Here is a 25,697-nt window from a genome sequence, read left to right on the forward strand (position 1 = left end):
ATCCATTGCCGTTCTGTTTGTCTAGATTCCATGCATGCACAGATCTTACTTTTTCATTGATTTCGTCCAGATGGTGAACCAATACTGGCGCCAATAACTCGGATGCTGTTATTTTGTGGATCATCTAGAGACAAATCTAAGCATGTTGGTGTGCCAAAGGACACTTTATGATAGCGAAACTATCCTGGAATACATACGGAATACAATACTTTAATGGACTTGACAGAGAAGGTATGCGAATATTAACATAGGTGCTCGAGAAGGGACTGAAAACAAGTGCTGGGCAAGGAAACTTGCCCAGGGGGAGGATGCAGACAGGACAAAGATAAGAGTAGATTCGAAGGGAAGTATAAAGGAGGAAGACGCAAGGGGGAACGGTATTAATAAGAAGGATTGGTAGGAAAGTGTAGGATATGGGGAAGAGAAGGTGAACAGGTCAGAAGAGGGGCTGATGAAGAAAGGATAAAATGGGAAAGGAACACATGATGGTTGGAAAGGAACAGAGTCACAGAGTGGGTAATTTAACAATGTGAATGTAGCAATAATAAATTGTAGCATAAAGTATGACAAGCAAATATATAATTGGAAGGGGCAAGAAATTCAGGAGGTAGGGGAATGCAAGTACTTGGGAGTAATCCTACGGAGTGACCTAGGTTGGGGAAAGCAAGTGCAGCGGGTGGTAAAGAATGAGAGGAGAGAGCTGGGGCTGATTTCTAGGAACTGAAGTAGGTGGGACGGAGAGTGGAAGAGAATGTGTATTTAATGTTGGTTAGGCCAATGCTTGAAAATGCAGCAGCAATTTGAGACCCATGCCTAGGAATAGAAATTAAGGAACAAGAACACTGTTTCGTGGGGAGTCTACAACTCTTCTTTAACTGATCTCGTTAATTCTGGCAATTATAAATCTACATACTTAACCATGCCACATAACCAAGCAGCGGAGTAAACTTTTACAAGACTGATTGACTCCAGAAGAGAATTTCAATTAATCAGTTGTGCATATGCTTGCCGGCATCACATAATTTGATTTTTAGTTAATTGTCGATTCACGGATCTCGTAGCTACGATCCGAGTCAGAGTTACTTTAAACCATTCACCGAATTGGCTGCCGTCCAATCACAGCACTTCTTCCTCTTAGGAAGACTATCGATAGGGTTAATTATCATGTATTGTAACCAACATGAAGTACATGTTAAAGAGTGAGTGTAATTTGTCAATGTGAGGCATATCAATGTATCAAGTTGTCGTCGTCCCTCCGAATGCCATAAAGCCCGGCCTCCACCCGCCAGTTTAAACCCCGCTAACGGAACACAACCCTAGTCCAAGTCACGTGAGTCAAGCAAGCCGTCGACGTCGGTGAGTGTTTTCACAGATTATGCCCATATGCCAACACCACCAAACAGTTCTTATGCATCATTAATTAGTGTGAGTAATTAAGCGATTTTTGATTAACAGAACAACCTTTAATAGTGAAAGTGCGTCGTAGGGGTGCAGCGGTTATCCCCGTGGGAAACCGAAATTAATAAACGTCCAGAATGTCCCTTGCAGCCTTCCGCCAATAATGAACCACAGTTTTAATCAACCTAATTCACCTCCCTGTTTTTACTTGCCAATAGCCACTGGAGTAGTCAACAAGTGACAGACAGTCTCCAGCTTGACTTTTTATTTTCAAATATTATTAATCTCAATTTTATTATGTATTATTATTATAGGCCTTCCGCCAACTAATTAAAACAGATGTCATTAAGTTACGAGGATTCTAGAAATAATAATGACTAATTATAATTATAAAATTGGAATAACGACACTTTAGAAAGTTCAGCGCGTCATGACGCTCCACCCCCTCTCACAAACCAGGACAAAGCGGCAGTAGAGTTTTACTCACGGGCCAGCGCGGACGTGTGATTTTGCGGGGAGACTTCAACTTTTGTGCTTCTGATTCTTCATGCTGGTAAATATTATGACTCATTAAAACCTCTTTTTCCTCTCCCCGCATGCCCCCGTGCCCTTTTCCGGTGCAGGGCTTAATCCAGCCGCTTTAATTTTTGCTCGTCGCGGAAGAGCGGTTCGCGACGCAGTCACTTTACGGTCCAGGCCGACTCCCGTGGACAGAAATTAATCTAATTCGTCGAGCATACGACTGCCGACTACAAACTTAAAGACTTTGCCCCTTAATATTACCTTCGTGGGCCCGTGACTCACACAGGTGAGCCCGGGGCACGAAGTTATCTGCAGTTCAGCACGGGAGTGGCCGCTAATCCACCCAAACTCTTCGTAGACCCACAAACCAATGTAGGGATCTTGTTTGCAAGTGCCGCAACGTAACATAATTGATCATCAGTGCGAGGGTATGTAGTGTCAACGTGTTTCTTGTCAAGTGTAATCGTGTTAATTGTGCCACATCCACACTTTGTGAGATACGGAATTAAAAAATCAGCAACTAAATACTGTTTCTTTATTTCGTAAACGCCTCCTGAAGAATTAGGAGACAGTCCTCTCTACTGTTTAGGGCCAGTGCGTATTAGAAGCAGGGACTCCCTCCCACCATCAACAGCCATCGATCCTAGTGGAACACGCAGGGGCAAAAACCCACGACCACCTCGGTTAATCCTCGAATTAACCTAGCGCCCGCCGGAGATTTACTTTAGAGCCACTGAAAACCACTAGGACCGCCCCGGGTCTCGATCGCGAGACCGCGGGTGACGGCAAAGTGTAATGTGTGAATAGAACCACGTAGTTTTTCAGAATGCAATCGTTACTTAGTCAGGAATCAGCCCTCTATAATGTCTAGGGAGTGTGTACCTGTTTAAATAGTTATTTCAGTCAATAAAATCCAGCAACTTCGGGCCTAGTGGGCCACACTGGGGCCGACACTACACGCAACATCAGTTGCTTAGTTTTCAACGTTTGCAAGCTAGTCTGGCACCCTTCCGGAAACTCAATATCTCACAGTTAACGATAGCACCCAGTATGCTCACCCTGGATCACAGCCACGAGACCACGGACGATGGCAGAAGGTTGTTTGGTCAAGTGACTACTGTATTATTTTTAACAAAGTTAAAATATGGAAATTGACTGTTTAAAGATAAGCAAAAGGTTGTCCATCTTAAAAACGTGTAGATATCTGGTGAAATGCAATTCGTTACCTACTAAAAATTGCTTAAGTGTTGTTAAGTTCAGTTTAAATTCTTATACGAAAGTGGTGAAATTGTCCTTATGTAGGGTGATGCATTTATATAATATCAACTTTGGCTTTGAGGGTTGTTTTTATTGTGAAGAGTATTAAAATTAGATTAGGGTATATAATTTTTTTGTTGATAATTCTACACTACCTTTAACACTAAAATCAAACAATATCCCTTAATATTCTTTCTATGGAAAAATATACATTTTTCAATCATTGTTTGGTCTCTAATTGTTTATTACATAGTTTAGTTTTTGTTATACTTACTATCTTCTAGAAGGTTCAGAACAGACATCAAAAGAAAAGAAATATATTTGAGATTATACTACCTATTTTAAAACATCATTCAGAAGTTTTAAACAGTTATGTATGTATACATATTTGTTATTTTAGACTAAAAATTTCAAAATATATTTACCACTTGCATAGTAACATAATTAGTTATAGAAATAAAATTGGTGCTATTAAAATGTAAATAATTAATACTTTTGTGTCTAAGGAGTGCCAGATTTATTCTGAACATTAAGACCTTGTTTATAAGTTAAAGGTTTCTAGTTTATACTAGATAAGGCACTAAGATATAACGATTGAATGCAAGAGTCCAAGAGTAACGAAAATACCTCAAGAAAACTCTATTTTTTAATTTTTTTGATTACATTAAATGTGGTCTACAGCTCTACGCCAAACAGCCAATGGGTCAATTTGTTTTAGTGAAATCATCAATTTCAACAATTTCAATTCGTAGGTAATCAAATATCAGCATGTAAATGTCACACCCAAGCCTTACCCGGGACTCGAACCCAGGACCCCTCGCACCATAAGCCGGTGTGCATCCGACTGCGCTACGGAGGTCGGCAAGAAAACTCTATGACTAAGGCAAGATCACCAGAGTCGTATTTAAAAAAAAATCAGGCTCAGATTGTCTGGTATATTACGAATCAGGATCACTTGGCGGAATGTGATTCATCTCAATAAACTATCATGCCTTAACAATTCGTTAAAAGTATCATTTATAAAGTTATTTCAGGCATCTCTTTACATTTTCTATTGCTGTAAGCCCAGTCTTCTTGCCGAATTTTTTGCTATATTGCAATATTCTATTAATTCCATCAGCACTCTTTCTATTATATGTTAAATGATTTTTTTAAATGTGATATTGCAATTTATTCTTATATGGAAGTAATGTACCCAAACGAACAAAACATTAACCTATGGACATATGCATAGTTGGCTGGAATTTTTCCTTTCATCAATATAACATCTTCGAATAATTCGTTGTGCACACATTAAGAAAACCTCAGACTTAAAACAAATATTTACTAAAGTCGAATATATTTAAATAAGTGGAGTGATAGGGCATTATTTATATCCTGATATTTGTTTATGTAGAATGGACTTTCTGCATTTAAAAAAAAATACATTAGTACCCGAGAGTGGTAAATGATTAGATGTACTTACACATAGGTTCTTAACAGTGGTTTCATGTTAAAAAGGAGTGGGTATAGGAAATATGCCTTCTCTCTAATTTAAATCTGTGTAAGAATAAAAAATGTGTATTTTATAATAAGTGTAGGCCTATCTCTTAAAAAAAAAAAATTTCAGCTTATTGAGTAATTAACAACTTATTTGAGTTGTCAACAAGTTATAGTGTCAATCATATTTTTCGTTACAATAATGAAGAGGGAAAAAAATTAATTTATGTCCAACATCTATGAATTATTATAACCCATGTGAAATCATTGATTGATTTGCCTTCACACAAATATAAAAGCTCGGGTATTATTTAATTTTCTTTTTGCTGTTGTCCACAGAAGTCACTGCACCTTGCTGACGACCCGAATCGATAGAAATGATTGAGATAACGGGAGATTTGCTTGATAATGTTGTCTTCATAGGTAAAATCTTGCTACATGACTTCGCAGTGTGCATTTTTATCATGTACCTAATAGCTGTTTTTGTGGTGCATATGAACATAGACTGCTTCTTCTTCCGAATGGTGCAGCCGAGGCGAGTGCTCGTCGTGGTAGGCTACCCAACCAACGAGTGCAACTTCTTCGGACCATTCATCGTGCGCATTTCAGCTGACAAAGGTTGCCAGATCTACCTGCTGAGTCTCTGCCAAAATTCCCAAGAAGATATTGGAGCTATGTGGCGCTGCTGCACTTCCTTAGGCATCCCGGCGAGTCATGTGACACTTTTCAAGAGCGACCACCTGCCGAAGGATACGATTAATCGGTGGCCTGAGGAGGATTCGACCAAAGTGATCCTGTACCAGGTAGAATGCCTCGACATCGACCTCGTAGTGACATTTGACTGCAAGGGAATCGATGGGAACATGTGCCACAGATCGGTTTTTTATGCAGTAGCAACACTGTTTGCCAGGGGCATGCTGCCACATTCCTGCCGTGTCTTTGTTCTTGAGACAGTCAGCCCAGTGCGAAGTCGCCTGGGTATACTTGATGTGCCACTGTCATTGTCGGCAGAATCTTTCTGTTTCGTTGCTTCAAACGAACAAAGGAAGCGCATAATGAAAGCCATCAGGCAGCACTCGAAGCTCAGCAAGATTTATGGACCGTATTTTCGGTACAGTGGTGTGAGCACCATGCGAGAACTTGATATCTTAGATATGGTACTAGAGCCTGCATGCCGGGTTTTTGAATGACACCCATTTTAAATGTTAATATTTAAAGATAAATATTGTTGATAAAGATTCATATCAGTAATTTATTAAAAATATTTAAAAAAATTGTGGCAATTTATTTGTAGTGTAGTTTCTTCCTAAAAACTGCATTTAAATTACTTGGTATAGAAATATTGGGAAAACTGCTAAACAAAGTATATAGTGATTTATTTGGAAAGTTATTAGATGGTAGAACTAATCTTTCTATTGAATGGTAGTATTCACTTCAAAAATACAGTGAAACAGAATGTAAATGTTCTTTAATTCTACTGCATTATTTGTATCACCCAGAGTAATTCTAATGGCAGTACAATGCTATGGTCAGAGAGTTAATTTAATTTATTATGTACTCTGTGTGATATTAATTAAGTTTATTTAATTTTCTGAATGCCTACTTTTAAAAATCAGGACACTGTAGCATCACCTGCGGTCCTGTGTCCAAAACCTCAGAGTGAACTCAGTGTAGTGGATGCGAATTTCTGCTACGAGCACCAGGCTAGTCTCCTGAGTTAAACATGAGAGAGGGGTGGGTCATCGGCCCCGTGTGGTACACTCAGTTAGAGGCTGCGATAGTTCATGAGTCATGACCTATTATAACTGTTATTCTGCATTCCACTGCTCAGTGTAATATGCTAATGCCTAACTAGCTTGGACAGGAGAAAACACAACAATCAATTAAAACTGTTTGGTCAGTAAAATTTAATCATGCGTGTTTGTCGAGATGCTACACATCCATGTTGGCACATCATACACCGTAAAACAATGTACTGTAAACACTTGTGACCTGATTCTGCGGCAGTTTCTTTAACCACGCGTCCTGCGGAGAGTGCGCGAGATATTATTAACTGGTCAGTCCCGTGGAGTGAGTTCTACACACCAACAGTGGTATAGAATGATAGTGTAGTCGGTAGGTGTGTGCACGACACAGTTACCCGCAGATCTCGGCCGGATGTCAGCCAATGCGTAAGTAAGGAAAATGCGCGCGGGAGGGTCATGTGATGGTTAAGCATAACCGGACAAGGTTGATCTCTTACTACGAAATGGTTCGGGGCCACGATGGTTAGCATAGACCAAGGCTCCCACTTAATTACTCAGTGAACAGAACGACTCGATCAAAGTGGCAACCGTGTGCACCAGACCATGAATGGAAGCAGACTTCTGGAGATGGTGAAGGGTGCGAGAGAGGTGGGAGCATCCTCTCGTGCAAATTCCATGCAAATAAAAATTAACTATTCTTACGTAGACTTACAGGATTCCTTTATAATTAAATGGCATTGAACATTAATTTAACAAGTTTATGATTTACATGATTATTTATGTTATGTCAAATGGAAGAGCCTTCGTCACTTGCTTGGACTATTTCACTTAATATTACATACTTAAACTTCCCCCTTCATAGAGTGTTGAATGCAGTATTCACAAATAATGAGTTTTGATTTACTATAATGCCCTGAAGGGGCCACACACATCCTTACAGTGCATCGTTTTTTGATTTTTCACCAGATTAAAATTATATATACATTATTATATAGTGAGGGGGCATTCACTGAGCCCTCCCTACAGTGTTCCTACATGGGCCCTGCACAGATGTGATGCGAGGGTGCATGCTGCCAGCAGGGATATTAGCAAGTTGGAAACCAGACTTAGATACCATAGGAGGTACTATGTCAACTGAAATTGTGTTATTGTAAAATAAACTGGATTAATTATGTAAGCTCTAACCGACCTCGAAAGAAGAAAATCGTTGGAGCTCCCTAGGCTACACATCTGCCTCTTCTCATAGCCAGAACAAAACTGTCAGTAAGCTGCAGTAAGCACACTCACAAGCACACCAAACACTAACTCCAATCTAAGGTAAAGATGCAAATATTCAAAACAACTGTGTAACTTAATTTCAGAGTCCCTGGTTTATTAAATGACTTGATACATTTAGTGACCCAAGGACGGATTTATTACGTAGTGCTCACTGAGAGTATTTAATAATTTATAAATAGTCTGGCTCTAGGTAACGGAGTAGCCTACAAGTGACGATCAGTCTCTGGTTTGATGTGATTTTCGAATAAAAAATTACTATATAGATAATATGCACATATTTGGATCTTTTGTCAATCGTTTCCCACAAATTTAAATTGTAAGTTGTTAAGATATTAAATTTTACGTCAAGCATTTATTAATGCTCTATGGATGTGACGCTTGAGGGCGCTGAATTTCCTCTCGCATGCAGCTCTCCACTGGCGGCAGTTTTCAGGAATTTGTGGTACAAGGCGGACATGACCATCATATGGGAAAGTTGCATCGTTTATATAACTGAGATTTGCGTGCCGGTAAATCTTATTAATCAACTGAATCCTTCGGTACCTAATTTACCACGAATACCTGGACCAGTTTGCGTTGCAGGGCATGACCCTCCTGTCGTAACTTCTCTGTCGCTGCGCGACCGCACTGTGGAGTTTTAAAAAAGAGTACAGGGCCGACTGATACAGATTACAATCTTTCTATAGCAGGACAGCTGCCAGAGGTCATATAAAAGTAACGTGAAGTGCAACATGTGTAAACAGTGTTTCCTGTGTCATTTGTAGCATACCGAATAAAGTTTAATACCTGTCCATCGGCTCGTGTGAATAAAACCACGCCTGCCAAAAGTTTGTTTTATTCCTTATTTCTCCACCCAACCTACTTAGGAATCAACTACCAATGTGAAGAAGGGAGTATTCAAGGCTGTCATTAGTTAGTAAGGTCTTCAACAGATGCAGCCACAGAGCTTAGTGAGCCACGCTGGGGCCGGCAACTCACACCAACCCTGATGTTAGATGTCTGGGCTAACCTGGAGACCTCCTTGACGAAGCTTATATTTAAATTATTGTACATTACTTCCACATCACTAAGTTCAACCTGGTTCTCAGTCACGGGACCGCCGGGTGGTGGCAATATGAAGTATTTTTGGATTTGTGATTTTACCTATTTTAATACATTTGAATAAAATATTTTGTTAAATTTGCCATCACCCAGCCTCTGTAGAGGGCCCGGGAAGTACTTGACGGGCGCTACGGGCATCGCGGTGCTGCTGTTGTCCGGGGGGCGCCAGGCTAGTGAGACACTAGGCCGTTGATGGTGGGTCGTGGGTACTCTGCCCTGAAATCCCCTGAGGCTGCTCGGCCGTGTGGAGGACAGGGTGGCACGAAATAATTATAAGCAACACTGGTTCTGTTGATTTACGTTTAATTAACATACTTCTCCGGTGGTATGCATGGGTACACGGTACTCCCTATGCATACTCTACGCGGTGGCAGAACCACTACAAAACTACGTGAATGCGCTATGCGGCATCTGAGCCGTTGTACAGTTACATGAACATACGTTACTTACAGAACAAAACACGACAATAATAGCACACAATGAATTCGCCGTGGCAGTCTCGCGGGACGCGGTTGCGAGTGTTGTGGAGACGGCCAGTACCAAAAGTCTTAGGGTGGCTCAGTGAGTGTGACCTTAAATTACACTTACTTGTAGTTGCAGCCGGCAGGCGTATGGGCGGCGGTTTATCGATAGCGTGCTGGCTGGACTCGGCCAGTGCCGTACGTGGCGTGGTCCGCGATGCGGTGCGGAACCACTAACGAAGGCGGTCGGGATAAGCCCAGGCCCGCAAAATACACACCGAGTTGACGTGAGCAGCTGTGAAATAAAAGAAAAGTTTTAAGTATGTGCCCAGAATACAAAAAGTTAACTATTGCTGCCGGCAGACGAATGAGTTGGTACGTCTGGTTACGTCCCGCAGAGGTGAGAGACCTCTAGGGCATGTGGAGGAGGGGGGAGAGTAGCAGACTTCGTGCTATCACGCACGCGTGGCAAGATTACAGCTGTCAACAGACGCCGCGGCCCTCGGGCGTCGGGCGAGGAGAAAGGTAGGAGGGGTGTCTGTGACCTTGTCAACAGCACGTTCGGGGACGCGCGGTGGGGAGAGGACAGCTGGCTGGCTGAAAGACGTCTCGCGCGCTACGCGCTAGCCTAAGTTCACACGGGAATTTAACTCAAGATAAATTTTAAAATTTTAACTCAATATAAATACGGGGTGTACCAGCGATCAGTTTACAATATTATTACAAAATTGCTATTATCAAAAATTAATTTAAAATTTTTTTTTACTTTTATTTTTATTTTATATATGCTTATATTATTCAGGTATGCCTATAGACCAAGTAAACCATGCTCTGCTACCAAGTTGTAACACCCCTCGTGCCTCAAAATTGAATTATTTTAAAAGGAGCCTTGGAAACTGCTGGGTAAGAAAAATAAGTTAAATAAATTGATTTACCAGAGGCGACACGAGGTGGGGAACAAACAAAATTTAGGAACTTCCTGTAACAAGCAAGGAGGAAGTTGGGGGATCGTTAAAATCAATAAATAAAAACTACACGATTAACTTGATCTATAGTTTCCCTGTTTTATTTGCCCTGATGAATTATCTTGTTTCCATTATTTTACACACAAAAGGTTTTAACAAGTTTCAAAGATTAACAAAAAGAGAAACGAAAATGGGCCAGCCCGCGATTATTTAAAACAATTTACATTCTTAGTTTGAAATATAAACATTTGCATTATAAGTTTCACACCCAAACTTGGATGGATCCGATGATTACATTGATAATTAGTTCTATTCGTTCTACATGTCCTTGAGGAAAACACTGGTCGCTGGTGGGTTGGTCATCCGCTTAAGATAGTTCGTAGCTAGGTGAAGGGGAAATGTTGAATTTACATTACCACCCGGGGTCTTCAAACGATCACGTCGGGTAGTAGAAAAGTTTCTTCTAATGTGACCCACGGAACAGGAAGGGGGGGGGGGGGCACGAAATGGGAGCAATCAGTCTCTCCCTGTCATCGACCCTGTCTGCAACAGTCCAAATCAAAACTGATTAGAACTTGTATACAGGCAGTCTATGGGGCAGAAAATGCCCAAAAAAATTTAAGGGAAAAAAAAGGGGGGGTCGCGAATTATCACTCACCAAAACAGGGGAGTTTCCCAGCACGCTGCAGTCGTGGAGTCAGCCAGGGTCTGGAGCTCGCGAATTGCGCGGCAGGACGCGGATGATTTCTAATTTCAAAAAAAAATTAAAAGCTAAAAAAATAACTATTACATATTATACTACGCAGACGGACTAAACTACTTGAAAAAGATAATAGGGATAGCATCCCTCATTTAGGCGACTACATAGTCGGTTGCGGCCGGATGGAAGTTTTGCAGAGTCTCGTCGATAATCAAACGGTCCGTCTTCAGTCGCGGCGCGAAGTGTCCCGCGGAGAAACGCGTCTCGTAATTAAAAGTGCCCGCCGGCTCTTACAGGTGGGGGGGGGGGGGGTCTGGGCCGCCGAAAGATTCCGAACTTGCCCGAATGCGGGCGGACAAAAACTTTGGCAGGAGTTTTGAAGTTGGCATCACTGGGCGACACTAGAGAACTCTGTCGGGGGGGGTCTGAGTTGAAAACAATCGACTCACCCCTGGCGTCCATATAACTCAAGGGAGAGCAGGTGCTGCTCTCTGGCGCCCTAGAGGGTAGCCTAGCGGAGAAGTTCGCGACTTGGTCGCTAGGTAGCGCTTGTGCTCAGTTTTAGGGCACTCGTTTTTGCGAAGAGACCTTGGGGACGGTCACTGTTGTCCAGGGGGTTACAACCGGTCATTGGTCTTACTTGGAACTGAGAAGGGGGGGGGGGAGGGTAAAAGTGCAACGACGCTGAGAACAAGCGTCCCGTCGTGGCTGCAGAGGAGCGAACATAACACTAATACGTGATGAAAAAGGCCAATCTCAGCTCGTCTCTGAGAACAGGTCGCCTGCAAGCTACAGGCTTGTCTATGCAGTTAGGGTCACGAAGAGAAATGATATTACAGGCTTGAGGCGTGACTGAAGGCGGGGGAAACGGTAAGCTGTCTGCATGTCAGGGATTAGGCCAGCAAAATATCCGATACGCCGATGGGAAAGAGGCTTCAGAGCACTGAGACAAAGTTTAACTCAGAGGAGTACACCAGACTAACAAATTAATCACACTATAGTAGAGCAAATAAAATTTCCACACAAAATTTAAAATCATAATAAAAATTTAAAATATATCGTGTCGAATTTACTAATTAACGGCACAAGTATTAAAATAACTGCAGAATGACCGATCGGTGAAACAAAGTGAAAGGCTGCTCACGGACACACGTCTTGACCCGGCGCGGAGTGGTTGGAGACTGCCGAACATGGCCGCCTTGCAAGGGAGGGAAAGTTTCGCCTCCTTTGTGAGTCGGTGCCAAAAATTTATATTAACTTAATTTGCTTTATTATAAGCTATAAACACGTTCCAGGTGCCCAATCAAAAGGTAGCACCTGGTAATTGGGTGCTTAAGGCTTAACAATTATTGTTTTAGAGTATTTAATTATTCGAATTGTGGCATCAAGTTGGCGACTGTATATTTATTAACATCTTGTCTCACTGTGAATTGTTTTAGTGGGATTTCTCTTAATCCGACTTGATCATTGCCACGGGCACATTAATTAAGGCCAGCGGCCGCGGTGAATGTTAATGAGGTTTGTTGTCTGCTTCGTGCGTGCGGTGCTCGCATGGAGTGGCTACGACGCACTTGTTTAATGTCTGGTAATTAGTAATTTTGCCCAATGGCTTTTCCCTTAATTGTTTTATCGGTTCCAGCCCCCGGGGTTCCGTGCCCTTAAGTTTCTTTACGTCTATTGGGGTCACGCCCGAGGCGCTCGCCTGACTCATTCCCGCTGGCCTGTGGTTGCGCTCCGAAAATGGGATCGGGTACTAGCGGTGCGGAGAACGGGCTTAGAGGCCATGGTTGGTACAATGTCAAATTATGCAATAATTTGAAACTTGGAGACCTATTTTATGAGCTTTTTCAAGGATTATTAATGTTAACTCAGTGTCGATGTAATGAAGTATGAAAATTACAATAATTATTTGATTTGTGTTGTTCTGCATGCAGGGCCGCAACTAGTTGGCGGGGGGGGGGGGGGGGGGGGGGAAGCGGGGCATACGCCCCGGGCCAAAGCTGTGGGGGCGCTGAAAGCGCTTGCATTGTAATTCCTACTATAACTGGTAACCGGTAAAATGTTTTTTAACTTGCATGCCAGGAATGTCTAATCTGATTTACAATATAATGTCTCCACATATTTAATGAACAAGTCTAGTGATTATACGGACTACTTTATGGACATAGTGGGTTCATGCATGGAAGGTACAGTAGCAGAGAAACTGTTACATGTAGGTGTGGAAAATTCTTAAATAGCACCATTTTTCCGTGGCAGGGCCCCCGGACCCCCCGCTTTATTGGTGTGGTATGTGCAAAAAAAGAGGGGGGGGGGGGGCCATGAATCCATTCATGCCCCGGGTGCCAGAGATTCTAGTTGTGGCCCTGTCTGCATGCTATTTGCACTGGAATATTGATAGAATTTACTAAAAGATAAGAATACTGGTTATTGTAATTTTTACCAATATGTATAAATTTTTTTGCTAAGTTATAGTAAGGCATCAAGCTCTCTTTTGTCATTGTTCTGTATACTCAAACTAAACCCACTATCTGGTGTAACACTGATGTGCCTTTGCAGTCTGTGTGGTTCGAGAAAGCTCAAACGGGTTTTGTCAAAATTCATAATTAAATGGTAATGTAAATAAATTGAATAATACATATAGAAAAGTATTAAAAAATACATTTTAATCAAAAGGAATGTAATAGGTTTTCGCGTGGGTGTTGGTGACAATCCATCCAATAATGGCAGCATCTGTTCACTTTGTATAACTGCATTGCATTCCCGCGACACTGAGTATGTTTTTATTTTTGCACATACATGGCCCCGCACACGCCCAAAGAGTGAAGACCGGCTACAATGTCCGGTGCAAGCAAATAGAGCTCCAACGAAGATCATAACTATTTTTCATGTAGTCTGCTGCAGTTGGCACAATCCCGGTGGTAAGCATCTTACTCTATTTCTCTCTCACGTTTTTTTTTAAAAACTGAGCCTCTCTCTTTCTTGAGACACGCATTCTATTTAGAAAAAGATATGTAAGACCAACAATAATATAACAAATATTGTTCGTTGGCGATTGTTTAGCGAAAAGCTGTAGACTGTAAAAACATTTGTGGCTGCATAGTTGTAATGGCCTTGTAGAGCATGCGGAAAAATAAATGTAAACACTGTCTGCTCTTAACCGCGCCTAGTTTGTTTTTTAATTTTGCGTACATGTCAAGATTATTACAGCGATTTATGGTCAGTAACGATTTGAAATATTTTTTCATAATATTTGTTTAGTACTTTTTATAGAAAATTTTAACTTTGGAAGAATGTCGTAATTTTATATAGTTTTATTTATTGAGTTCAATTTTAAAGTCCAGTTTTTATATTGGAATAGTATTTAATAATTAAATATATTCTATGATTAGAAATCTTTAATGTGGATTTTGAGCTACTGAAACAGTAGATAATTATTTCGGGGTCCACCGTGGTTAAATATTTAGATAACACTCCTCCGACTTAAGGCTTTCTTATTGTAAAATTTTGTCTAAACTGTGATAAAACACGTAAAAATACTTATCCAAAAAACCTGGTTTTAAAAACACAAATTTTCCATTTGAAGCATCCATATAAATTAATATAAATTGTTAGGAATTGTCACTACAAAAATTGTTACACATCGGCATAGTTTAATACTCAGTCATACTTTTTAGGTTTCTCTGTAAAATCATTCCAGAAATATGAAAAATAAATTAAATTTTAGTAAAAAATTGTTAATAAGTTTACCTAAAACATTATTTGTTATCATTTTTTGTTTATGTCCTATGACATCTTCAAGTTTAATAAGAGAAAAAAGTGGAAATAAAACATATTTAATAGCCATCGCTCCCCCTTAAAAAAGTTGTATTTCGTGTTGTTTATGATTGTGTCATGTTGTCTGTGTATGAAGAAATTATATGTATTTCTTTTTATGAGTTTAATTTGAAATCCAATGTCAATTTTTGTTCATTATGAATAGTAAAAATCATACACCATCTTTTAAAAGGTTAAAAAAACTTAACAATCTGTTTTATCTCTTTTTCTCATGTAGCACAGGATAGAGGGATAAACTTGGATATGTGACACAAAACTTTTACCGGTGCCTTAAGTCTTTGTGGGTAACCATGCAACGTAAAACCCATTTCCGAAACAATTCGGAACGGAAAGAGAGAGAGAGAGAGAGAGAGAGAGAGAGAGAGAAAATTGGTTTACCTGTCGCTTTCATTTATTTTGCCGTTGCTTCAGGTTGCCGGAGCCTGATGCATCCATGCAGTCAGACCCTGGGTCTCGTCGCACAAGCGGTGTTCGGCATCCTGCTGTTTCTGTGCGGCTTCTTCCCGCTCAGGGTTCCTGATGGACGCGTCGCAACCTTGGCCGACTGGCCTTCTCAAGTCGGCGACGTACAGTATGTTTGAAGATCACATTTGTAACTAAATAATATTATTTTTGTTAAAAACTTTTCATGCTTTTATTGACCTTTTTTTTTTACCCAATCACATAGAAAGTTTTGAGACAGATATTTTTTTTATGAAGAATGGAGTGTGATTGTGTTTTAATTCGAGGGTTTTCTTCGTATATGGTACAGTAAACTCCCTATTATCCGCGCATGTTACGAAAAAATACATCACATATGTAAATCTGTATTTTATTACAAGTGAGCAAATTTGAACTCTATCTGACGAGTGTATTGTGTGCAGAATACAGTAAAACGCCACAGGCCTTCTCAGGACTCACGCAGTAGGCTGGCATGCGTTGCTATTTTTGTCTCTGTCGCGCTTTGTTTCTAGTCGTATGGTTGAGCACTTTTATGTTTACATTGCTGTTATGTTAATTATTCAGTAAAATAATAAAATTTTCAGCATAAATAAAAATTATTTTACTGTTAATTGTAACTTTTACTGTACACACATTTTTTTTTTAGATTTTTAAGTTGAAATTAATGTTCCCTTTTTTTGTTTCCCATTTTCGGCTCTTTTGCAGATTATCCGCGATTTTCACCATCCGCGGTGGCCCTGCCACTTAATTTTGTGGATAATCGGGAGTGTACTGTAGTTAAATTTGGTAAACAATCAGTTTGGTTGCTCGGTTTGTAGAAGCTACTTGCTGGTTCAGAATAATAAGGAATTTTCCCTGTACCAATGCAGCCTTGTCAGGAGTGTTTTTATGTTAGTGAGGCGGCATGATAGGTGTGACGCTCGCTGGTGCTTCTAGCACGGTGTCGCCTCTAAGCGCAAGGCTGTGGACTGGCATGAAGTTGTGCATAGCGCAACTATGTAATTCGAGCGGTAACCATAGCTTACAGGCGTAGGAATTAAGTTACAGGTTTGATGCAAGTTCCTTGAATGCTTTAATGCCTAAAAATCATCCAGAGAACCCACAGTTTAGTTTTTTTCACTCTCCATTTAAAAAAAAATTATTACGGAAACAAAACTTCTCTTCCGCCCTTAGCGTATTCTGAAATGCTTTTCATAAACAGACTCCACTCGGATGTCTTGAACAGTTTTAAATTGCATTCTTTTTCTGAAGCTCAGCACACCTTATTTGTTTCAGGAAGGCAGGGTCCTTAAATAATAATAATGACTATAAAATCAAATAACCAACATGACTTGTGAGAGCAAGCCTTAGGCATAACATATCTTTCATTCATATGTTCGTAGTCAGTGAAATGGAACTGTAATTGAATTTATAGGGATAGGATTTTGTGGTGAATTTGAATTGTGATAAATCTGAAATAACACCGAAAAGCTTGTTTAATTCACCGTTTAACAACGAAGTGTAAGTTAATACACCATTTATCATTGAAATGCCATTCAACATTTTCACAAAACTTAACTCTTCACTATAATTTAATCTTTTAGTATGTTAAATTCAATGAATGCCACGTGTAAACGAAATAAATAAGAAAAAAAAAAACTTTAATTTGCTTGATTCTTGCATTTATTAAAAATTTTTAGCAGTACTGATTTTCCATTTTTAAACACACAAATGTCTGCCAATTTAGTTTTGTTCTATGTAGTACCGTAATTCTGTTATAGACATGCTTATTACAAACTATTTTATTGTAAAAAATTCTCTATGAATCAAAGTAACAATAACGTTATGTTGGTCAAATAAATACTTAAAACAAATATTAAGGATCATATTTGTGAAATAATACACTACCTTTATGAATAAACAAAATTTTGTATCCTAGAGGTAAAGGACACCACTTTTTTTTTATGAAATAGATTTGGCACAGTTAAAACATCAAACTTGAAAATATAGTATGCTTACAGGTCAAGAAAGTCACCAAAGTCCCGAAAACGTAATGAAACTGGCCATGAAAGTCACGAAAAAAATTCCATAGTTAAATAGTAACATAGCTAAGAGACATGAAACTTCAATTCCCAGTAGTCCGTAGGTAACTTGAATTTTTGTTTTCACGCTTTACTTCAGTTTACAATCTCACATTAAATACATACAGTTGAGACTGTCCACTAAGCCACGTGAAAATTATCTCAGAAAAGGTTTCAGCTTGGTAACACAAATATTGTCACGTTCCTGCGAGAATTAGATATTTGTCGTTAGTATCTTCATTTTGCTTATTACATATAGCAACATAAAAATTACCCTCAAATATGAAATTTTGTGAGAAAATTTTACTTAAATGTCCTGAAAAAGTCCTGAAGTTTGTTCACCAGGTATTTGTAGACAGATATAGACTAAAATGATGTGTTTAGCTTTCACAAAGCAATTTCGAAGAAATTGCTCAAAAACATATCAGTTTTGTAACATGGTCCTTTTACCTGCGGGGTACAGAATCATAAGAGTATGAACAGTAACACTGTAGTGTCACATTTTAAAAATGAAATAGGCTTGTCCTTTACCTGCGGGGGTACAGAACAGGGCCGGTGCAAGGTAAATTGGCGCCCTAGGCGAAAAACCTTAATGCCCCCCCCCCCCCCCCCCCTTGCCCCGCCGGACACCACAAAAAAATTTTCCTTGCCTCAAAATACATCACGTAAGCCTAAGATTTTGTCAACAATCAAATGTAAGCAGGCTTGTGTTTTTTTCCTTTTTTACTTATTACAAATCATAAACAGGTCACAGTGGACTTTAAATAGTTACTTATATCAATATAAACATTCCAAACTGTTACAAAAATCCATTTTCATCTAGTTTCAATAATTGTTAAACATATTATATGAGCTGTTGTGTGTCGTGCTGCGCCGCCCCCAGCTACTTGGCGCCCTAGGCGGTCGCCTGGTTCGCCTATATGGACGCGCCGGCCCTGGTACAGAATCATAAAAATTATGGACAGTAACAGTATTTTAAAAACGGAATGTGCGTGTGGACCCTTGACTGTCCCCTAGACTGCCGGTCGAGGAGGAGGCGCACGGGCGGGTGGTGGGGAGGCTGGTGCTGATGGTGGTTGACGCGCTGCGCTGGGACTTCGTCGCGGGTCCCGCCGGAGCCACCAGCATGCCCTACGTGAGCTCGCAGCTGGGGCGCGGCGACTCTTGCCTGCTGCAAGCGAGGGCGGACCCCCCCACCGTCACCATGCCCCGGATAAAGGTCGGCCCCGCTTACCACCCGGCTTGTTAACATTGCACTTGTTATTTTGTATACAACAGATACCAGTGTTGTTAAGTAACAAATTACAAGTAATCGGATTACTTGTAACGATTACTTTTCAAGTAATTTATACTTGTAACGAATTACATTTAAAAAATGTAATTTGTACTTGTAATCGGAATACATAACATTAATTGTAATTGATACATTAAGGTAATCAATACTTTATATTTACTTGCCGTTACTTTTATTCTCAGAACGTATAATGAATACATTTAAGAACAAGAAGATCATACACTTTTGTATTAGTAAAGTTTATAATTTTACGCTTGTAGTGCTACGATCGTATGCACAACATCTATGATCAAAAATGAAGAGCCAAAGTGACTTGCAGTGTCTCCAACATTACCCTATCCTAAAATCTGCATTTTTAAAATTTAACACATCGCTGCCGTCAAGTGCTCCAGTTGAGCGTCTTTTTAGTGTTGGTAAAGATGTTTTTGCCATCAAGAGAGGGAATCTATCTGATGATAACTTTAAAATGCAATTGTTTTGTAAGGTCAATTCCAAAATTTAAAGAGTGTTACTTTTATTACAGGTAGCTACTTGTATGAAGTTTTTTGATGTTATTCAAACAAGTTTGTCCTCAAATATTATACATTTAATTAAAGATAATAAATTTAATCATTTTTTAACAAAACATATATGTATGTATGTTTATTAATGTAACAAAGTGTAAAAAAAATTGAATCGTAGGTCAGTTTTAAAATGGTAGCGGAAAGTAATTGTAATTGTAATTTTACTGATTACTTCTATGTAAAGTAATTTTTACTTGTAATTAGTTACATTATCACCACAGTAATTGTAATTGAGCCCAATTACTTTTTCCGAGTACTTTTAACAACACTGACAGATACCTATATTAAGTTTTAATGTTTTTCTAATTTCCTATTTTTTTTTTATTTTCACAAAACCCATAAACCCCGGCTTTGAACCACATTTTCGACAAGGAAACCTTAGTGAGCTGATCCTACATGATTATATAATATTATGATATTATAATGTTATTAAAAAAGGTAAAAAAAGATTTTTCCAATGATGAGATTCAAACCACATCCCATGAGGTTGACAAGTGCATGCTTTACCGCTGTGATAATGAGCCCTTTGACGTATCGCAAGGAGAATATGTATTATAATCATTGTAATATCAGTTTTCTTACGTATTTTAAAACTTGATATTACTTATTACTATGACTGTTTTAGTTTACCAAATACGGATATTCCAGGATAGTTTTACTGTCTTAAAGTTTGATTTGGCACACCAGTACGTTTGGTATGTACCTTAATGTTTATGAAAGTGAATATATACAGGTTTATGTTGCTACACGTGGGTCTACCATCTGTGGGTCACATTTCTGTTCATCACATTCCATTCCATTTTCACGAAATTCCTCCTACCAAATGCAGTATACCAAGAGCCTAGATGTTTATGCATGAAAAAAAAATCTAAATTTGGTCGGTGAAACAGAATTTTTAATCAGCCTTTAAAAAAAAACCAATGCCCTTAAGTGGGAATGAAACATTGTATTCTCACTGTAGCATACACCCGCAGCAATTCAAGAAATGCAGTTCCTCGACTTTAATGTTAACTGAAAAGTTCTGCATTTGAAATTGGTAGCTTCTTGGTCTGATTAATTTTGTCTGGGGATTCATTTAAATATTATATAGTTGTGATAATAACAGTTTTATGTTTCCATCGTATGAAGACAATAATAGTTGGTTTTAAGCTTCAACCAGCAACAGAGAACTAAGCATAGGTTTGTCTCAATACAACCAGCTGTATATACATTATTATATTTAAATTTTTGTCTTTGTGTCTGGCATCTGGATGAACTCGCTTAGCCTATGTGTTTGTACTTCCATACATTTTTCAGTTTCCATCAGTTCATGAGTGCTGCAAAGCACCACACCAAATATTCATTAGAATACCACCCACTTTCACTCCATGTTTAGCAGCATGGTATCCACTGAGGAATTTTTGAAGACTTGTATAGTGCAATTTCAGGAAATCACAGAAACTGAAATCAGAATGGTTTGAACCAGGATTCGAACCCAGGTCCTTTAGAACGGTGTTGGACATCAGTCCACTGCATTGTTTCACATCCCCCGCATAAGAGGCCTTCCTGGTTAGGAGTGTATGTGTGTTAGTGAGGTGGAATGATAAGTGCGACACCCCCTGGTGCTTCTAGCGCTGTGTCGCCTCTAAGCACAAGGCTCTGAACTACACATTTTTCTCATCGTACATAGGGAAACTATGATATTTGAGTGGTAACCATAATATTATATAGCAAAGACATGAAGATAAAAATGTACTGCAATTCCCTCGAGTACTTTCAAGGATCTGGACTAGAAATTTCATGCCTAAAAATTATTCTGAAAACAAAATGCATACTTTACTAGCCATGTTCACTTTTCTAAAAGTAAACAGTTTATAAACTAAATACAGAAACGGAACTACTTATCTGCCCTCAGCGTATTCTTAAATGCCATTCCAATGTGGACACTACTCATTATCTTGAGCAGTTTTAAAATTACATGGTTCTTTTTATGAATCTGTGCACATCATATGTGTCCAGATAGGCAAGGCACTTGAACAATCTTTCAAAAAAAGTAATATGATGAGATGAACTGTCATGCACGGGTATGAGCCTTCTTTATTTGCCTTATATGTAGGACAAGTTATCATTAGGCACAGTTTTGAAGTCACAGAAATCCTCAAAACTTTTTTATGTTTTTTCACATCTTTTTATTGTTTCATGTTGCTGAGATATTGTTTCATTAGTTTTTGTGAAGGCTTTGTCTTGTAGTGTTAGGCCTGTCCATTAGTAGGTGATGCCTGCCTAATGTGTGGTGATTACATGTCTGTAAAGCCTGCTCTGTGTGTATTGCTTACTGCTGTGTTTTACTATACACTGCTTTAGAAGCTATTGCATACATTGTTTTTATAAAATAAAAAATTATTTTAACGATGCAATAGTGAAACGCAAACCATGAAATCCTATCAGTGGTGTACCTTGTCAGTCTTAATCAAAGTTTCAGTATAAATTGATCCTAAAATTACCTGTGATTTTGGTGTGAGTACCTACTACCTACTAACATTTTTTTATTTCTAACATATGCATAGTTGTACTGCTGTAATTTTCAGTTCAGACTGCAGCTTTATTTTAATAATCAAATGTATGGATAAAATTAATTTAAATTGTGCCTACCCTTCATGCAGTGCCCACCTCATTGTATATTTTTTGCGTATTATTGCTAGCGTTGTTAGTTAGCGTAATGTTTGTCTTTACAGTGTCTCTTTTTTTTTGTGTTGCGACTGCCGCGAAAGTTACAAAACTGTTGGTGGACATTTTACAATAAAAAAGATAAAAATAAAAGTAATTATTTGTCGCTCCGCATTTACGTGCCACACACGGTGTTTTTCTGTTATCCTACGGAGAATACGACACGAAAAAATTGTTTTTGGAAGTGGAATAGAGACCGGAACAATTCGCGAATTCATTTCGCGACAGGCTAAAATACAAATAGTTGTACCTCGGTGCTGCCTCTGCCGTCGGCTCGCAACTCACCTGGATCACTCTGAGGCCAACGAGAAACACCCGACCGAAGCTTTATCGAATCACAGGGGCTGCTACGCTGGGACGTCTCACAAGACAGCAGCCAATATGAGCGGGTTGGGATTTGACCGAGTGTATATGTAGAACTATGGGAGCTCGTCCTGCAGGTCATTGAACCCGCGAATGAAGTGGAATGTTGTGATTCGCCCGTGTGCCCGGACCTCGGGTAAGTGCCCTTGAAAAAGAGCGTCTCACCGCCAGGCCCTGACGACCGGCTCGGTGCCCGGCTTCGTGGACGTGGTCCTGAACCTCGGGAGCCCGGAGGTGGGCGAGGACAGCCTCGTGGGGCAGGCGGTCGCCCACGGCCTCAAGGTCGTCTTCTACGGCGACGACACCTGGCTCAAGCTGTTCCCCCGCGGCTTCGCCAGGAGCGAGGGCACGTCGTCCTTCTTCGTCAGCGACTACACGGAGGTGAGCGACGCCCGCTGTGCTGGTCGGGAGAGTCAGCGAAGGTTACCCTTTCGCTCTGCAAGTATAATGATAGTAGACGTAGCTGCTCCGGTAAAGAATCCTAGACGTGAATGCGAAAACCATGCGTGATTCGCGTCAAGAAATGTAGTTCATTTTTGCAGCTTAGAGCGGAAACGGTTGTCAGATGTTGATTCTTAATAATATTAAGAATAGCTGTAATTCCTGCAACGAAAAGTTGCCGCGGAACACAAGTGCAATAATCTATAGCTGGAGATCACGTGTATCTTACGACCACGCTGCCCCTTCGAACATTTTGGCGTCCCTCGTTCCCCTTCGAAGAGTCACTGAACCCTCGTCACTTCGACACGCCCCCTGGGTGACCTCGAGCCGACGGCAAACATGGCAAATCCCGCGTGGTTGCTGTAGACAATAGACAGGTTACTATTCTTCGGGTGCGAGGTCGTGATAATTGAATTGCATTTTTTTTTACCTTTTGCTTCAGTTTTTATTCGCACATTAAAAATCAATGTTTAGAGACTGTCTGTTCACTTAAATCATATGAGTTATATCTCTGAAAAGTGTTTATTTAGCTTTCCAACGGAAAAATCGGCACATTCATACATATAGTATTTTATAGTTTTCGTATTATGTTTAGTTTAGTTTATTATTCATTAATATGACCCTGTGATATAAATTTATCAAAATTTCCTGTAAAATACTAAAATGGGTTACATGTATTTTTAGACATCCTGAATACTTATTTTTTTACGCCAAGTACTGTTTATGATGCGAGAAAGTTATTCACCTAAGTTTTACCTGAAGGTATTTTACAAAAGCTTGTTCCAGAGAAGGTGCATCAAAACAAATATGTACATTTTAATATGATTTAAAATATCATTAGGTGCAAATTTAGACTGACATAACGTAATTTTATGCTTTAGAATCATATTGCATACCATGTTTTTATAAAAAAATAATTATTTTAACGATACAATAGTGAAACGCAAAACATGAAATCCTATGAATGGTCTACCTTGTCAGTCTTTATAGATTTTACTGTATAACTTGATCCTAAAATTATCTGTGTTTTTTGGTGTGAGTACTTACTAACTTTTTAAAATTATTTTATATGCATAGTATTGCTGTAATGCTCAGTTTAGACTGCGGATTTTCAGAGCTTTATTTAAGAATTGACTGTATAGTAAAAAAAAATTCATTTTGAAATACAGCTGGTATCACAGTAAAAATTACAGTAGTTTAGTGAGATGGTCATTAAATCTTGCATGGTGAATAGTGCAGTGCCTTTATAAATAAACAAAGGCATTAAAAATCAAATCAACACTGAATCTCTTCATTTAAAATGAAATAAAATAAAGTTAAAAAAATTATAATTTAAAAATCTTGTACAGAAAATAAAAGAACACTTTCTGGTTTTAAGGTAACTCTAATTACATTCTAACTGACTTGTAATAGGTAATTTTGTGCACATTTTCACTACTTTCTATCTTTCTTTAACAAACTTGTGGGAGAAAAAAAAATTGCCACTTCAAATTCATTTACACTCCTGTGAAGTGTTGTAAAAAAAAAGTACTATGCCAAAACTGATTTGAAATTTTTTTTTGATATTTGAATATCATTTAATATTCTGTTTATAAAAAAAAGAAGAAAAAAAGTATTCACAGAATAAGGATTACAGGCTTTGGCACCTATTTTCTGAAGTCACTTGTCTTCTGGGTTGTAGCAGCTACATCGAAGGTGATTTCACTGAAATTTCACTCAGCCAGGGGCGTAGCCAGGGAGGGGGGGGGGGGGGGGGGTTAGGGGTTCAAACACCCCCCTCCTTTTTTTTAGCACCAAATCTTTAATTAATTTCTTATTTATCACTCAAACCAAATTTCATATTGAAATTAATAACATTTTTTACCATTACAATATTTAAATTTTAAATACCGAAAACTGCTAAAATTGCACTATTTTACACCTTAAAAATCCAAATTTTCCCGGGGGAGGACCCCCGGACCTTCCCGCTTTAATACGGGGGGGGGGGGAGGGGGGCATGCTTATTAACGCCCCCCCCATACACAAATCCTGGCTACGCCACTGCGCTCAGCCTTGCAGTTTCCATCATCAGGGTAGCAGTTACGTACTGAGGTTCTCGTGGAATCGTCCCGAGAGAGGGAGGTTGGTTCGGTCGGTGGGAGCTACACCCCCGGGACCAGGTGGACGACAACGTGACCCGGCACCTGGCCGCGGAGCTGGGCGCGCCCGACTGGGACCTCATGGTGCTGCACTACCTGGGCCTCGACCACATCGGCCACCTCGAGGGCCCGGCCAGCCCGCTGGTCGCCCCCAAGCTGCGGGAGATGGACGCCGTGGCCCGGCAGATACACTCTCGTCTGCGGCAGTGGGTACGGCGTCTCACGGCTCCACCCTCGCTCCAGCCCAGCTGGTGATGTGCCAGATCCAAATTTTCTCAAATCCGAATCCCAAAGAATCTACCTGAGATTTTCAGTTTTTTTTAGTGATACGCCAAATCCAAATATTCTCAAATTCCGAATCCCAAAGAGTACCGTGAATCTACCTGAGAATTCCAGGTTTTTTTTTAGTGATGTGCCAAATCCAAATTTTCTCAAATCCGAATCTTGAACTTGAATCCCAAAAAGTTCCTTGAATCTACCTGGGAATATCAGTTTTTTTTAAGTAATGTGCCAGATGCGAATTTTCTCAAATCCGAATCCCAAAGAGTACCGTGAATCCACCTGAGAATTCCAGGTTTTTTTAGTGATGTGCCGAATCAAAATTTTCTCAAATCCGAATCCCAATGAGTACCGTGAATCTACCTGAGAATTCCTGTTTTTTTTTTAGTGATGTGCCAAATCCAAATATTCTCAAATTCCGAATCCCAAAGAGTACCGTGAATCTACCTGAGAATTCCAGGTTTTTTTTTAGTGATGTGCCAAATCCAAATATTCTCAAATCCGAATCCCAAAGAGTACCGTGAATCTACCTGAGATTTTCAGTTTTTTTTAGTGTTGTGCCAAATCCAAATTTTCTCAAATCCGAATCCCAAAGAGTACCGTGAATCTACCTGAGAATTCCAGTTTTTTTTTAGTGATGTGCCAAATCCAAATTTTCTCAAATCCGAATCT

At 39.6% G+C, this 25,697-nt stretch overlaps 1 protein-coding gene across 6 annotated transcripts in view; it reads left to right on the plus strand.

The window, feature by feature from the left end:
* The first annotated feature begins 13,977 nt into the window (after positions 1-13,977).
* LOC134540013 (GPI ethanolamine phosphate transferase 2) overlaps positions 13,978-25,697 on the plus strand; it is a 28,497-nt gene continuing 16,777 nt past the window's right edge. For 2 of the 6 annotated variants that reach the window (XM_063382438.1, XM_063382439.1), the window contains exons 1-5: positions 13,980-14,122; positions 15,152-15,311; positions 18,259-18,460; positions 22,339-22,548; positions 24,768-24,956. In XM_063382438.1, the coding sequence (XP_063238508.1) occupies positions 15,166-15,311; positions 18,259-18,460; positions 22,339-22,548; positions 24,768-24,956 (747 nt within the window). In that variant the 5' untranslated portion in view covers positions 13,980-14,122; positions 15,152-15,165. Of the gene's footprint in view, positions 14,123-15,151; positions 15,312-18,258; positions 18,461-22,338; positions 22,549-24,423; positions 24,957-25,697 lie in introns of those variants that run through there. The other 4 variants (XM_063382441.1, XM_063382440.1, XM_063382442.1 and 1 more) reach the window with 4 other exon arrangements.

Source organism: Bacillus rossius, chromosome 16 (genome assembly GCF_032445375.1).
Source record: "Bacillus rossius redtenbacheri isolate Brsri chromosome 16, Brsri_v3, whole genome shotgun sequence".
Taxonomy (NCBI): Eukaryota; Metazoa; Arthropoda; class Insecta; order Phasmatodea; family Bacillidae; genus Bacillus; species Bacillus rossius.